This window comes from Mus caroli, chromosome 9 (genome assembly GCF_900094665.2).
Source record: "Mus caroli chromosome 9, CAROLI_EIJ_v1.1, whole genome shotgun sequence".
NCBI classification, from domain to species: Eukaryota; Metazoa; Chordata; class Mammalia; order Rodentia; family Muridae; genus Mus; species Mus caroli.
Window position 1 is genome coordinate 117052743 of NC_034578.1, and position 16573 is coordinate 117069315.

Below are 16573 nucleotides of genomic sequence, written 5' to 3' on the forward strand. Positions count from 1 at the left end.
CTGCATGCATTCACTTACTGACACCTGTATGCATTCACTTACTAACTGACAGCTGCATGCATTCACTTACTGACAGCTGCATGCATTCACTTATTAACTGACACCAGCATGCATTCATTTATTAACTGACACCAGCATGCATTTATTTATTAATTGACACCTGCATGTATTCTCTTACTGACACCTGCATGCATTCACTTATTAACTGATACCAGCATGCATTCACTTATTAACTGACACCTGCATGCATTCACTTATTAACTGACACCAGCATGCATTTATTAACTGACACCTGCATGCATTCACTTATTAACTGAATTTGCTGCAGCAAAGCCAGGACCAGCTGCTGCTAGTCACTGGATGAGCAAGAGATTCAAGAGAAAATGCAACAGGTGTCACAGGAAGAGAGGCGTTAGAGACACACAGGCGGGAGTCCAGATTGTGGATGCAAGGAAGAGAGAGATGCAGTTGCAAGCAGACCAGGTAGAGAGACCCTCCCAGGACTGAGTGGCCTCCCTGTGAGGTCCTCCTTGGGGACCATGATAGCTGAGTAAACTAGCATGGAAAGCCATGCATTCCTGCTGTGGGGGCAAGCTGTGGGTTCCTGCTGTGGGGGGAAGCCATGGGTTTCTGCTGTGGTTTCTCCTGAGTCTCAGCTATACTGAGTGTCTGTCACAGTTCCCTCAGGCACCAACCTGCAGTCTTGAAAAGCCCCTAGTCAGTGACTGCACCTACCTGGACGATGCAGGCCACAGAAGGAATAAAGAAAGCCAGGATGTTTCCAACTTCCTCCTGGGCAACCTGGATAGATTGGGGCACAGAAGAAAGGTTGAAAGGAACTGCTGTGGGACCAGGTTTGCTGCCCTCATCTCTCTGGTGTGACTGACAGGACGGTGATGCCTAGGCAGAGCCAGCATTGGCATGTGACTGTTTTCAACGATTAGGCGGACCCACTTGTACACTCCTACCCCAGCCTCCATGGTGCGTCCTCATGGAATGAGCTCCCATCTCTTCTCATCTGTTAATGTGAAGCTTCTTTTTGCACCTGCCCTGGGCCCTGCCTCCTCCTTGGTGCTGTCCCTGCCCTGTGCCATGAGAACCTCAAGGCAGAGTCTATCTTAACCACCTTGCCAGCCAGGCACCAGTTCTACAACAAGCAGCTGGCAAGGGCCTGATCCCGCCACACACCGGTCAAAGATGAGATGTGGTAACCAGCCCAACAGTCATCACCACTACCACTCTCCTAGCAGGCCTGATCCTGCTCTTCAAAGGAGCCAGTCTACCTCAGCGTCCTGGGTTCAAATCCCACAGCCACCACCCCTTACTCTGTAGTCAACACAGAACACTGCTGTGAGCACTGCAACTCTATCTTTTCTTTTTACACTGAAAGTTCATACTCTAATATACTCAAACCACAGTTTCCCTCTCACACATCCTTCTACCTCCCCACCCAATTAAATCCATAGTTCTTCCTCTTTAAAAAAACAAACATGCAGATAAAAAGGAGGAAGAATAAAAAAAACCAAAAAGCACAGTAAACACATAAACACATACACACCCACATACACACACATGCAAACACACATACACACACATACATACATACATGCACATACATACACACACATGCACACACACATACACATACATACACACACATGCACACATACAGGCAAACACACATGCACACCCACATACACACATACACACACAGACATACACACACATGCACACATACATCACACACATGCAAACACACATACACACATGCACACACATGCACACACACATACACACACAGGCAAACACACATTCACACACATACACACATGCACATACATATACACACACATACACACACACACATACACACAGGCATACACATGCACACCCACATACACACATGCACACACACATGCACACACATGCAAACACACATACACATACATACACACATGCACATATACACACATGCACACTCACACACACATGCACACACACACATGCAAACACACATACTCATACATGCACATACATACATACATACATACACATGCACACACATATACACACACATGCACACCCACATATACACAGGCACACACATGCACACACATGCACACCCACATATACACACATACACACACATGCACACACACATACACACATGCACACACATGCAAACACACATACACACATACACACATACACACATGCACATACATACACACATGTACACACATGCACACACACATACACACACATGCACACATACACACCCATGCAAACACACATACTCGCACATACACACACATGCACATACATACATACACATGCACACACACATACACACATGCACACACATGCAAACACACATACACACATACACACATACACACATGCACATACATATACACATGTACACACATGCACACACACATACACACACATGCACACATACACGCACATGCACACACATGCACACCCACATATACACACACACATGCACACACATACACACACATGCACATACATACACACACATGTACACACATGCACACCCACATACACACACATGCACACATACACACCCATGCAAACACACATACTCGCACATACACACACATGCACATACATACATACACATGCACACACATATACACACACATGCACACACACATACACATAGGCACATACATGTACACACATGCACACCCACATATACACACATACACACAGGCACACACACATACACACAAACAGAGAAACCATAATATACAAGCAAAAGACCAGTAAAATTAAAAAAAAAAAAAAGCAAGATGAGACAAAAAAATCTATAAAAACATTATGGCTCTATCTTTAAAAACAACTACCTGCTTGAGCTAATAATAATTCGATTCCTTTGTCAAGTATTTGAAATACTTCTAAATATATGTTAAAGAAATATTTTTTAAAAGCCTTGAAATAGAAAGTGGCTTCCCCATCGGTGGCCAACTAAAGGAATGCTCACTGGGGCCCAGCATGTGGCGGTGTGGGTCTCTCTGAGAGAGAGAAGAGGCTTCTGTTGCCACACATGACATACACGGTGGTAACGTCTTTTTAGATCCTGACAGTGTCAGAATCCAACCTGCATTCTGATGCTAACACAACCTTGGTTCTTAAGGGCAAGAGGCAGCCCGGAGGGCACAGAGGCATCCCAGAGTTCCTGCAGCAAAGCTGCCTGCATCTTAGCATCACCCCAGAACTCCCAAGGACACAAAAGGGATCCTTCCAGATTTGTTCAACATATTACAGAGTAATTCTTCTATTTTAATCTTTTATTTGATACCCTAAACTGGCCCAGAACTCTTATGTAGCTGAAGATGAGCTTCAACTTCTAATCCTCCTGCCTCCACCTCCCCAGTGCTGGGATGGCAGAGCAGTAGCTCCACGTCCATCTTTGGATTTAAATTTCTAAACTGTCATATTTCAATTTTTAACATTCATAAAACCTACCAGTGCTGGACAGTGATGGCACATGCCTTTGAACCCAGCACTGAGGAGGTAAAGGCAGGTGGAAGAGTGTGAGACTAGCCTGGGCTACAGAGTGTGAGGCTAGCCTGGTCTACAGAGTGTGAGGTTAGCCTAGTCTACAGAGTGTGAGGCTAACCTGGTCTACAGAGTATGAGGCCAGCCTGGACTACAGAGTGAGATCCAGAACAGCTAGCCTGGTCTACAGAGTGAACTCCAGAACAGCTAGCCTGGTCTACAGAGTGAACTCCAGAACAGCTACACAGAGAAACCCTGTCTCGAACAATTTAACAAAAACCAAAACCAAAACAATCTGATAAAAAATGTGCCTCCCATCATTAGCTCCTGTCACTTGTCAAAAGAGTTGGGGATGTAGCTCCGGGCTAAAAGGTCCAGGCCAAAGTGTTCGTAAGGTTCTAGGATCAATCCCAACACCACCAAAAACAAATAAAAGCCCTGCGAAGAGGGTCACCTGTAAAGAATGCTCTGCGAGGTGAACTCCACGGATGAGGTTCAGGGCCGCGCACATGATGTTGAGAACAAGGGAGAGGACACCCAGGGCTGTCACCGGCTTCATCCGGAGGTTCGGAGCTTCACAGGGAACAGAAAGCAAAGTGTCTTGTGAGAATTGTCTCTGACAGACAGGTGAACAAGACCACTAACTAGACCTCTGCTAACGGGCTCACATGCTAAACGCAGACCACAAATGCGCACGTTTACAAAGTGGCGGAAGTTAGCAGGGCAAGCGAGAAATGAACGGATCTCAGAAACGGAGGTAAACTTCTTCCAGGAAAAATAAAGTAGTAATAATAATAATAGTTATGATTATAATTATAATTTTTTTAAAGATTTATTTATTATATGTAAGTACACTGTAGCTGTCTTCAGACACAACAGAAGAGGGAGTCAGATCTTGTTACGAATGGTTGTGAGCCACCATGTGGTTGCTGGGATTTGAACTAAGGACCTTTGGAAGAGCAGTCGGGCGCTCTTACCTGCTGAGCCATCTCACCAGCCCATAATTATAATTTTTAAAAGGTCTTTTTTTGTGTCAAGCACAGATTTGCAAGCACTTAATCCCCTTTTTATTTTAGCCAGGGGTGACCTGCACCTGGAGTGAGGTGCAGAGACACCTGTGAGCAGGAGACGTGAGCGTCAGTGACACCGGGAAGCGTCCCTCCAGACACAAGATCCCAACACACAATCAGCCGCTGCTGCAGGCTTTAGGGACTGTCAAGACTCTAGAAGCACCCCCGCCACCTGCCTCAGTCTTCAGTTTGTAAACTGGTCTGCTCTTTTCCCAGTACAGACACTGTTCAGTGTCATGTGGGCATCCAGAATTATTCACAGCAGATAACTTTTTAAATTCTAAAATACCAGGGAGAGGAGGTATTTGATCTATAACAGTTTGAATGTCTAGACTATAGCTATGGCCAGGCTGATCATGGGAACTGACTCGCTGGCTTCCCAAAGGTTACAACTGAAAGGGATTCTGATTCACAGTGGCTGTCTAGTCCGGTCTCCTGTCCTGCCCCTTCCTGAGCATCCTTTCTGGTCCTGACATTTCCCAACATGTAACACAAGTGTGTACACACACACACACACACACACACACACACACGCACGCCCTGTGACCCACAGACCAGCTAACACCTACTGTTAGTGTGTTAGTTCCCACAGAGCATTTTGAGTTCCTGTTAGAACAGAACATGATACCTGTGAGGCCTCTAGCCTCAGGACAGTAAGGTGAGGGAAACCACAGTAACATGGCTTAGTTGGCACTTTCAGGATTCCTCCTCTTGTCTAAGTGTTTAAAAAAAAAAAAAACAAAACATACATCACAAAGGTGTCCCTACTTTCACTCAAGGCAAGGAAGAAATTTTACTCAAGACTCAATAATCCAGTCTTCTCTTCCAAAGGCCCAGTGTCCTCCAACATAACTGGGACAGCTTGCCCACTGGCAGGCGAGCCAATCTTGGGATTTACTGGTTTAAATGCATTAAGCCAAAGACCACTTTCATTTGCCACAGGCAATTTAATATGTCACAAACACAAGTTTAGTATGCCATTTACATTTCAAGCCGTGAGTTTAGTACAGAAGTTTTAAAGAATTAGATTGTTACGATGTAGACCGGTCTTGCTGTAGATGCACCCTGGCCTTTCTGCAGAGGTCAGAGGACAACTGGATGGAGTCTCCCTCTACCATGGAGACTCCAGGGATCAAACCCAGGAGCTCGGGCTTGGCGACTCCGCTTTACGCAGAGCCACGTCACTGCCCCCGTTGCAGAATTCTTAGATGCTACTTTCCCCACAGTCTTCCTCCAACACGAGACAAGGGTCAGGGCTTCCAGTGATGTGGTGAGTCAAGCAGACCCCATAGAGTCCAATGAATGGCTTCCAATAGCATAGTTCTGAGAACACTAAAACCTGTGAACTTCACCTTCAACAACCTCCCTGGCTGTTCAGTCTGGAAACTCCAGAATGTCACCGATTGCTTCCTTAAAGCAAGCCTTGATCACAACAGTAAGGCTCCATCTGGTTTTGTCCTTTACAACAAAGCCTGGAAATGGGGCCCATCCAGATTCTTGCTAACCTACTTGACATGCATCCCCTCGTGTCTGTCAGAGAACACTGGGCACTTACCAGGCTCAGAGTGCACTGGGGTGTGGCCGTTCAGCATGCCATTTGCCACATCTGTGTCCTCTAGGGACAGGACTGCTGGAGGCTGGAACTCGAGCTCCTCTTGGATCTTTTCTAAGCCACTCTTCATCTGGGAGGAGCTCATGTGGTTAAAATGCCACTTTGTTTTCTGAATGACACTGTCTGCAGAAAGAGAGAGGCCAAGTTGAGCATCGTCAGAAGGGTGCAGATGGGAAGCAGAGCGCCCGTTGCTAAGCAACCAGTAAGTCAGATTCCGAACAGAGTCAGTTATCGGAGGTCAGGTGACTGCTGCGTATTAACACTAGTCTGATCCACTTCTTCAAAGAAGAATAATTAAAGTGTGGCTGCAGAGAAGTCACCAGCCCTCGGGGACCCCGGAGTTGGCAGGAAGCACTGGGCTGCTTCGGGCTGTCCCTAAGCTTGGAGTCAGGAATAAATGGGACTCTGTTGTACAAGCTGGGAAGGTGTATCTGGAAGGTGTGCTGGATGCGTTTGAGCTTTACACAATGTGACATGAGCTGGAGCCACCTGGGAAGAAGGAAGTTTACAGCTGAGAAATGCTTTTAAGAGACTGGCCACTAAACAAGCCAATGCGGCATTTTCTTAAATTATGATTGACGTGGAGGGCTAAGCACAGTGGGCTCAGTGCCACCCCTGAAGGGGTGGCCCGGGGCTTCTAAGAGTGCAGACTGGACAAGCCGTGCAGAGGAAGCCTGTAAGCAGCACCCTCCACGGTCTCTGCCTCAGTACCATTCAGGTTCCTGCCTTGAGTTCCTGCCCTGACTTCCCTTCATGGTTGGCTATGTAAATAGGCTGTAAGCCAAATAACCCTCCTCTTCCCACGTGGCCCTTGGTCATGGTGTTTACCGCAGGGAGAGGAAACAGACCAGGACAGAAGTGCCGGCTTTGATTCTTTTAGTTATATTACTATTAATCCACTCCAACAAATCATAACACGATTTTGTTGATTTGTTTTAAATTAAAGACTCATGTAGTCCAGGCTGGCCTCAAACTTGCTATGTAGCCAATGATGGCCTTGAACTCCTGATGCCCCAGCTGCTAGGATTCCAGTGCACTCCCACGCCTGGCCTAACAAACTTTGAAGCGGGAGCCCAATCACGCATTTCTAATATCACTGCTCTCTGACTCCAAGGAGCTATGATGGTGCTAGGGAAGGTTTCCTGTCTGATACAGCTCACTGCTTTGCAAGGAAGGCCCATGCAGAGAGAAGGGCAAATGAAGGCAGCTTCTTTTTTTCCCCCAAATCAACTGGGGCCATGGGAGCCACAGCTGTGGCCTGCTTATAGACAGCCAGCACCATCCAGACAGGAATTAAGAGGGGCCCGGGACAGCAGCTTCACGAAAGCCTCCCAGGTCTGCCACAGTGAGGCCCCCCAACCTGGGTATTCCTGCTCTTGAAAGTGACAGCCCCAGGCCGGAGGTCCCTGAGGGACAGTGAAGACTCTGGCAGTCATAGCCAGATGACCTAAGTGCTGGCCTCACACCTGACTGTGCCAAACACTTCCAGATCCCTGTTCCAGTCCATCCCAGATACGAAACATCCACTGCCCACCTCTCTCGCTCCCTAGAGCAGTGTTCCCAACTCTCCCAACAACTCTCGCCCTTTGATATGGCTCCTCCTGTTATGGTGACCATCCCCCACCAACAACAAAATCATTCTTGTTGCTACTTCCTAAGTGTAATAAGTGGAGATAGAAGCATTCACAACTACTGTTGTGAATTGCAATGCAAATATTTACTATATCCAATGGTCTTAGGTGACCCCTTTAAAAGGATTGTTCAAACTCCCTCCCTTCCCCACAAAGGGCTGCCAGCCACAGGTTGAGAAATGCTGCCCTAGAGCTCAAAATGAACCACTCTTGGCCAAACTGGACATGCCCCATGACTATCAGGCTGTGTTCTGTAGACGTGGGATCACAGAGAACCTTCTGGCTGATCTTAGGACAAAAAATGTCTTCTTCCAAAGCAGTCTTTGTCAACCTGCTTGAGGGAAGGACCACATTGTTCTCATTTCCAAACTGTTACAGCCTGATGCTTTGACAAAATGGAGGAAAAACAACAAATAAACAAACTCCTGCAGAAACGTGCGTGCCTGTAATCACAACAGAAGCTGGAAGAATTCACTGTCTTCCAGGCTCATTCACACTCCCTCAGAGGCTCCAACCCAGACCTGCCATCAGCAGAACTTTCTCCAAGTGTAAGAGAGTAAACGGTTCCGGCTTCTGGTCGGTCCTGGTCGGCAAAGCATCACAGACCTGATTCACATAGCACACTCTGGTCTATACAGGCTGTGGTTTGCTGACCCCAACTTCCAGGGCCTGTGGTGAATAGCCTACACAGGCTTCACCCTTCTGCCACCTCTCCATAGGCTCTGAAGACACAGAAAGCCACTGTGGAAAGTTCCATGCCCACTCCCATTGCCATGAAATCAATGGCGAGTGCTCGCACCTTCCCCGGTTTTCCTGGATGGTTAAGGCGAAACCTACACTTTATCTTCTATGCACATGACACCACACGAGGGGAGAGAAGCATGAAAGACAGATACACACCAAACTCAAGAAAGGCGTAGGGCCGGGAGGCCAGGCCAATGCAGGTGGTGTCGTAGGAAGCTATGAAGTCCCACCACAGAGCCTCCAAGAAGCAGAAGGCCATGGCTGCCGGACACTGACGCGAGCAGATGGCCATGCAGGCCACGTCCCCCGATGATGAAAAACTGAAAGAGAAGGAGACGTCTGAGCTGCCAGGAAACAGGACGAGCAACCCCACCTGTCTTCTTTGCTGTTGTCTATCTTTTTATTTTCTTTGCTTTAAAGTCAGGATCTCTCTACGTAGTCCAGGCTGGCCCTTTAGCCGATGCCCCTCCTGCCTCAGCCTCCTAGGATTATAGGCATAGACTTGGTGCATACATATACACACAGGAAAAGCACTCATACACGTAAGATAAATCTAACTTAATTATTTTTCAAGAAAAGGCTAAAGCTGCCAAGATGGCTGAGTAAGTAGTGGAGCTCGCAGCCAAGGCTGACGACCCCAGCTACAGCTCCAGAATCCACATTAAATATGTGGTGGCGTGCATCTGCAGTCCAAGCGCTCCTGGAGCAAGATGGGAGATAGAGGCAGAATTGCTCAGAAGGTCGTAGGTGAGCTATGTCATAATATGCAGTGCAGTAGAAACAAGAGATGCCTGACCTCACAAAGTGAGGGGACAGTAGCAGGTCCCAAAAGTTGAAACCAGACCTCCCCGTGCATGCCATGGCATTCGAGTGACCACATTTATGTGTACCTGTGTGCTCACACATTTATATGTGCACGTGTGTGCATGTGCACCACACATTTATGTGTTCATGTGTGTGCATGCATGTGCACCACACATTATGCATACATTTGTGCATGTGCACCACACATTTTCTACTGTGCACAAGTCATTGGAGTCCACCACTGGCACCATAAAAACAAGCAAAACAAGAAAAAGCAACAGAGTAGAACATTTTACCATCATGTTTTTTAGATTTGATTGTGATACCATAGTTTTGTTTTTTTTTGTTTTTTTTTGTTTTTTTTTTCAGGAAAAGGATGCCCTGCACAGACCACCTTCTTGGAACTCCATGTAGAAGGTGCTCAGAGGAGGAGGAGAAGGAAGAGGAAGAGAAAGAAGAAGAGGAGGAGGAGGAAGAGGAGGAAGAAGAGGAGGAGGAAGAGAAAGAAGAGGAGGAGGAAGTGGAAGAGGAGGAAGAGGAGGAGGAAGAGAAAGAAGAGGAAGAGGAGGAAGGGGAGGAAGAGGAGGAAGAAGAGGAGGAGGAAGAGAAAGAAGAGGAGGAGGAAGTGGAAGATGAGGAAGAAGAGGAGGAAGAGAAAGAGGAGGAAGAGGAGGAAGGGGAGGAAGAGGAGGAAGAAGAGGAGGAAGAGGAGAAAGAGGAGGAGGAAGAGGAGGAGGAAGAAAAAGAAGAGGAAGGGGAGGAAAGGGAGGAAGAAGAGGCGAAGGAGGAAGAGGAGGAGAGAGAGGAAGAAGGGAAGGAAGAAGAGGAGGAGGTGGCGGCAGTGACATCTCAGAGGAGTCTGCTCTGCAGGTGACAGCTCAGGTCTCCAGTCACCACCCTGCCTGCCAGCACCCTTCAGCCTTCCACCCAGCATAGCTGACACCTTCCATTTCTTTTATGATTCTGAGACCAAGTGGCCCTAAAATGCCTAAAATGACCCCCAACTTCTCTCGCCACTTATAAGAATTATAAGAAGGGAACAAGAAGGACTTGGTAAACAAAGGCATATGTAAAATCTCAGGTGTAAAGTCTGTAACAAGCCCTTCTGCTGTTTAAGTCTGCCTTGTCCCCGCGGGCTTCTTGCCTCAAGTCTCAACGTTAAGAATGGACCAAACACATGGGCAGCACACCTGGGCACCAACTGGCTGCCCTCAAATCCTGGTTCTACCACTTGCACGCTCCCTGGGGCCTGGGCTAAGTCGCTTGACCTCAATTCCTCTCTTGAAAGCACGTGACCCTGCCTGACCTGCTTGACCCAGCCAAGTGCACCATAGGCCGCTGGAAGCACAGGAAAGTCATTAGGGCACAAAGCACCTGCAGCCTCTAGCGGCAGCATCGCCAGCACCCACCCTACAGTGGGGCCTCCCATGTTGTAACAATACAAGAATCTACGTCTCACTTTAAGTCTCTGAGTAGAGAGAACCACCCTCAGCCATTTTCACTCCCCTGTTCATTAAAGAAGGATGGGAAGTTGAAGGCCAGCCTCAGCTACAGTCTAAGCTGACTGAGGGAAAGCCTGTGTCTCTCCTTTTCCCTCACTGGCACTTTACTGTAGCTTCCTATCTTCTTCCTTCTACTGGACCTAAGTGGAAAATAAAACAGCTGAAGGGTGCCCACTGGAGAAGGTGCACACACGTGGGTGCTCTCTGACTGCAGAGGAATGACCAGTGCTCCAACGGGGCTCTGAAGATGGACACCATCCCTCCCCTAGTCTGTTCCAAGTGTACGCAGCCTCAGACTGCCGAGACCAAATCCCCCTTTACCCAAGCTGCCTTTAGCAGCGCCACCTCGACATTCAGGTCCTGAAGAAGTGTTCACGTACTAGATAAAGAAGTCACAACTTTCTGCACAGCCTCGGCCTGGATGCTGGGCCAGCCTCTGGGCTAAGGTCTTGAGCTGCCTCCTGCATTCCAGAAACTCCTGGGCGTAGTAAAAGTCAGTGGAGGCTGAGAGGGGCAGTCCATCCCTCACCCGTACGATGCTGGCAAAAAGGATCATGGACATGGTCCGAGAGAGAAGTCATGAGGACACCTGAGGGAAGGAAGGACCCTTTGTCAGTGAGGCCAGGAAATGCAAATAGTTTGTCCTACTTCACCTCCAATGCTTTTCCTCCCTCATTTGTAACATTTCTTCTCCTCTTTACTGAAGACTTCCCTTCCCAGAACTAAGCAAACTGGGACGAGGGACAAAGGGATGGAGATAGAGGTGGAGCCAGCAGGGCTCAGAGGCAATAGCAGCAGCAACAGCAGCAGCAGCAGCAGGTTACAGAGTTGAGGGCCCTATAGGGACCACAAGCACCTGCCTCAACAGCAGAGTGTGTCTGTCAGGTTACCCCGGGAAGAAGGCGCTAAGCAGTTCAATCGCCACACTAGGAAATGGAGGGGTGTGCCGGAGTCTGGGCACTGTAGTGGTGGTGGTGGTGGCAGGGAGAGGCAGAAGGTAGCTGCAGAGCTGATGGAGCACATCCTCCGGAATTTCTGTTCTCTGAGACAAAGCCAGTCAGTCTTCAAGATGATGACTGAGCACTCACAGATGGCTGAAGGGAGTCGGTTAGCAAATCACACCGTGGTAAGATATTAAACATTTGGTCACGCTGTGTGAACACATTAAGAAACAAAAGGAAATAGATCTGGGCCATGTACTTGTCAGGACGGAAGGAAACCATGTTTGCACGGCCACAGAGCTGGCAGGGGTTGGGCTACCCGCTGACTTCACTGCACATCTGGACAGGATAGGGCCTACAATCTGTGTGTGAGTCAGCCCAGCAAGGGCTGGCCTCAGAGGGTTACCTTGGTGGCCAAAACAGCTCTGGATGGTCCTTCCATGCTACACATCCCTCTTCGTGATCAAGTCTTGATGGGCCCTCTGTTTAGCAGGATTCATAGATACACTAGTGGCACAGGCCAGGAAGACAGCCTTATGCCAACACCACTCCTGGCTTCTGGTCTGCCCTTCTCAGGGGCAGGTAAACACACACCTACATGCACATACACCTACACACCCACAGAGACACCTACACACACACACACACGTCTACACACACTCCTACACACATCTCTACATACACACCTACACACCCTCCTCCACACCTACACACACACACCTACACCCCCCCACATACACACCTACATATACACACACCTACACACACATATCTACCCACACCTCCTACACCCCTACACACACACCCCTACATACACACCTACACAGAGAGAGAGAGAGAGAGAGAGAGAGAGAGAGAGAGAAAGAGAGAGAGAGATCTCAACCCCTTCATCTCAAAACCTTCCAGGCTTGCCAGACTGGACTGACTCCTGCCCTCTGTCAGACAGCCACCTCTTCTAATGCCCCTGGTCTAGCACTTCCACTAGTCAGCTGTTAAGAACAAACGCCAGGCTTCAAATCCCCCACAGCACCTGCAAGGCCAGGCCAGCCACCAGAGGGCACTGTAGGCTTCAGAGCTTTGCACTGCCAGTGGCTACCAGAGGGCACTGTAGGCTTCAGAGCTTTGCACTGCCAGTGGCCACCAGAGGGCACTGTAGGCTTCAGAGCCTTGCAATGCCTGTGGCCATTAGAGGGCACTGTAGGCATCATAGCCTTGCACTGCCAGTGGCCACCAGAGGGCACTGTAGGCTTCAGAGCCTTGCACTGCCAGTGCTGAGACTGATTCCAGGGAAGAAGAGAAGCACACTGAGCAGAGGTCAACTGAACTGGTTTTTTGTTTGGTTGGTTTTGTGGGTTTGTTTGTTTGGTTGGTTGGTTGGTTTGGTTTTTTTCGAGACAGGGTTTCTCTGTGTAGCTCTGGCTGTCCTGGACTCACTCTGTAGACCAGGCTGGCCTCAAACTCAGAAATCCACCTGACTCTGCCTCCCAAGTGCTGGGATTACAGGCGTGCACCACCACTGCCTGACCCAAACTGGTTTTTAAGAACATTTTTGAAATGTTTTTAAACCGATACAGAGGAAGAATACAAGATCAGTTTGAGAACAGAACAACCCTGGGGTTCAAAACACTAACTCCTAACAAGGCCTCACATGGTCAGTGTGGCACAAGGAAAGAAAAATGAAAAAGTCAATGGATCAAAGCTATAGCAGAAGGATTAAGGCAGGCCCACACCCTGACATAGAACACCCACCGTAGTCAGTAGCCCACTAAGACTGCAAGGGGGAAATGGGTTGGCAGGTGACGGCAATCCTAGAACCAGTCTAGCCACTATCAGAAGGACCCAGAAGACCTCGACTTCACTGACAAGACTTTTACTGACCAAACCTGCTTTTCCTCAATAGGGTCACTAAAAGTTCTAGCTGCTTCCAGCTCTGTCCCGCTGTACGAGAGCTGCCAAGACTGAAACCTCTAAATCCTTCAAGCTATCTCTGAGGACTGAATAAAGGTGACATTGGACATGTCACCCGTGTCTGAGGGACTGAGACGCAGCTGAGGAGACAACGCTTTTACACACTATTTTCCTTTAGTGACATGCATGCTGGGGTGGGATGTTAAAGCTCAGGGGTAGAACGTCCATGCACTCTGCACAAAGCTCCCAGTGCTGACATCCAGAACGGCGAGCAAACAACCACAGTCCCAAGGATGGAAGAAGAGTTCGTAAGAAAGGGAGGCTGCTCTTTGTGGGGACTGATGTTTATAAGCTTGGGGCCATGAGCTGCCATAGGGCAACCTACACCCTAATAAGAGGGCATGCCTACGGCCCAGCTGTCCCTGCTCTTCAGAGGCTGAGAGGGGAGGGTCCCAAGATCAAAGTCAGCTGCAGCTACAGAGTGAGACCTTACCTCCAAGACTCAGACTAGAAAAGGGGAGAGCAGGGGAGATGTGGCCGCTCTGTTCCAAAGTGTAGAGTAGGCGTTGCCAGGCCCTGCTAAGTACAGATAAAACCCTGGAAATCAGCTATAGAACAATCACAGAGAGATTCTAAAAGGAAGCAGGAAGGCAAATGGTGGGATCACATTCGATCCCTTCTGTGACACAGCTCAGGCCTAGTGTTGGAAGAACTGGCCCCTCAAAGCAGTCAATAGGAAGAGGGCACATCTCCCACCACTAAACAAAACCTGCTCACTTTACTCAGAATCAGGGGGTGGTGCAGCCTTGAAAACCAGAAAACCTTCACATTAAAAACCAGTCTGGAGGCTGGAGAGATGGTTCAGCAGTTAAGACCACCACCTCCCTCTTCCAGAAGACCCAGGTTCAATTCCCAGCACCCACATAGTGGCTCACAACCAGCTGTAACTCCAGTCCCATGTAGTCTAAGCCTCTTCTGGCTTTTCCAGGTTCTGCTCTCATGTGCACACACTCAGAGACATGTACATATACACATAAGGAAAGATAAGATAAATCTAAAATAAGAATGAAGAGGGTCACATGGTGGTGGTGTGCTTGGGGACAGAGGCAAGTGGATCTCTGTTATAGGCCAGCCTGGTCTACAGAGTGAGTTCCAGAACAACCAGGGATATGCAGAGAAACCCTGTTTTTAATATATATATATATATATAACAGAGTATTTAATATATATAATATACATTAAATCAGAGCATTCTGCTGACTGAGAAAATCTGGTATCTAAAGGTCACATCCTGGGTGGGAGTTTAGTGGAAACGTTGAATAACATGGGCGTGAGGCTTTAGATTTGAGTTTCAGAACTGCCATCATTATCATCATCATCATCACCACCATCATCAAGAAAAAGTAAAAAAACGGGGCTGCAGACTGTATGAATTCCTCTACATAATGTTCTCAAGACCAGCCTAAGCTATGCAGCAAGACCTTGTCACAAAAATAAAGAGCTGGGATGCGGGTCAGAATTAGATGCTCAAGGCCTTGGATTCAACCCTTAGTACCACAAGATAAATAAGTAAAATCGGGTGAAGGGCTCATAGTATCTCTCTCTGTAATATCTTTGCTGTATCTTTGTAATATCTTTCCTGTGACTGTATTTCAGAAACTGAAAGGAGAAAAGAAGAAATTAGCATCAGGTCTCCATGGTGGGCTTCTTTCTACAAGAGTCGTACGTAAATGTGATCATCGACGTGACGGCCCTCTCCGCTCACAGCTGTGGTGCTGATGACTGTGTGAGCCTCCCCGGCTGCTCCTCACCTAGCGGGTGTTTTTAATTGGAAGATACTATGAAAAGACCCAGGGTTCATTACACAGAGCTACCTCAGAGACTGCTAGCATTCAATTTAAAATGGGAGTGCAAACCTGGGTTAGATGATGCCTGCCATCCTGACACCGAGGCGGAGGTGGGACTACAAGTTCAAGACTGGTCTGAACAAAGCCCTGACACATCACACAGAATAAAGGTGCTTGCTGTCTGCCTGGCCACCTGGAGCACACACAACTAAAAGTAAGTATTTTAGCCGGGTAGTGGTGATGGATGGACCAGAGCAGGTTCTAGGACACCAAGGACTACACAGAGAAACAGTGTCTCAGAAAAACAAAACAAAACAAAACCACCACTAGCAGCAGCAGCAGCAACAACAACAAACCCTGCTGATCAGACTGAGGAGAAAGTGGAAGTCATCTTATTTCTGTCACCGAAACTAGAAATGTACTTCTGCAGTTCCTCTGCCGTGCTTCTGAACCATACATTGAAGATCCTACACAACAGCTGGAGAGAGAGAAGAAAGTTTCTGTGGCACCCACCGTTCTGTGTAGGCAGAAGCACGGAAGATGACCAAACGTCCACATTCATGTCTTATATGGTGCGACTCTTTGTTTTGTGCACTGTTTTGGGGTGGCTTTTTGTTTGTTTGGTTGGTTGGTTTTTGCTTTTGCTTTGTTTTTTTGTTTTGTTTTGTTTTGTTTCTTTGAGACAGGGTTTTGATGTGCAGCCCTGACTATATTGGAACTCATTCTGTGGATCAGGCTGGCCTTGAACTTGCAGAGATCCGCCTGCCTCAGACTCGCAAGTGCTGGGAATAATAGTGTATGCCACTATTGTCTAGCTTATATACACATCCTAATCCACTTCCCACACTTCCTAATTCTCTTTATCAGGTTTGCAATACCCATGCTCTGTAGACATCACAGACTGTCCTGCTCTGTACACATCACAGACTGTCTTGATCTGTACACATCACAGACTGTAAAGCTCTGTCATACATACATCACAGACT

General features: G+C 47.9%; 1 protein-coding gene across 2 annotated transcripts in view; it reads right to left on the minus strand.

The window, feature by feature from the left end:
* The window catches only part of Sec22c (SEC22 homolog C, vesicle trafficking protein), a 25129-nt gene that overhangs the window by 4201 nt on the left and 4355 nt on the right, over positions 1–16573 (minus strand). For both annotated transcript variants that reach the window (XM_021172505.2, XM_021172504.1), the window contains exons 2-6: positions 11272–11480; positions 8742–8905; positions 6154–6333; positions 3983–4101; positions 736–801 (exon numbers count right to left, since the gene is read on the minus strand). In XM_021172505.2, the coding sequence (XP_021028164.1) occupies positions 736–801; positions 3983–4101; positions 6154–6333; positions 8742–8905; positions 11272–11453 (711 nt within the window). In that variant the 5' untranslated portion in view covers positions 11454–11480. The remainder of the gene's footprint in view (positions 1–735; positions 802–3982; positions 4102–6153; positions 6334–8741; positions 8906–11271; positions 11481–16573) is intronic.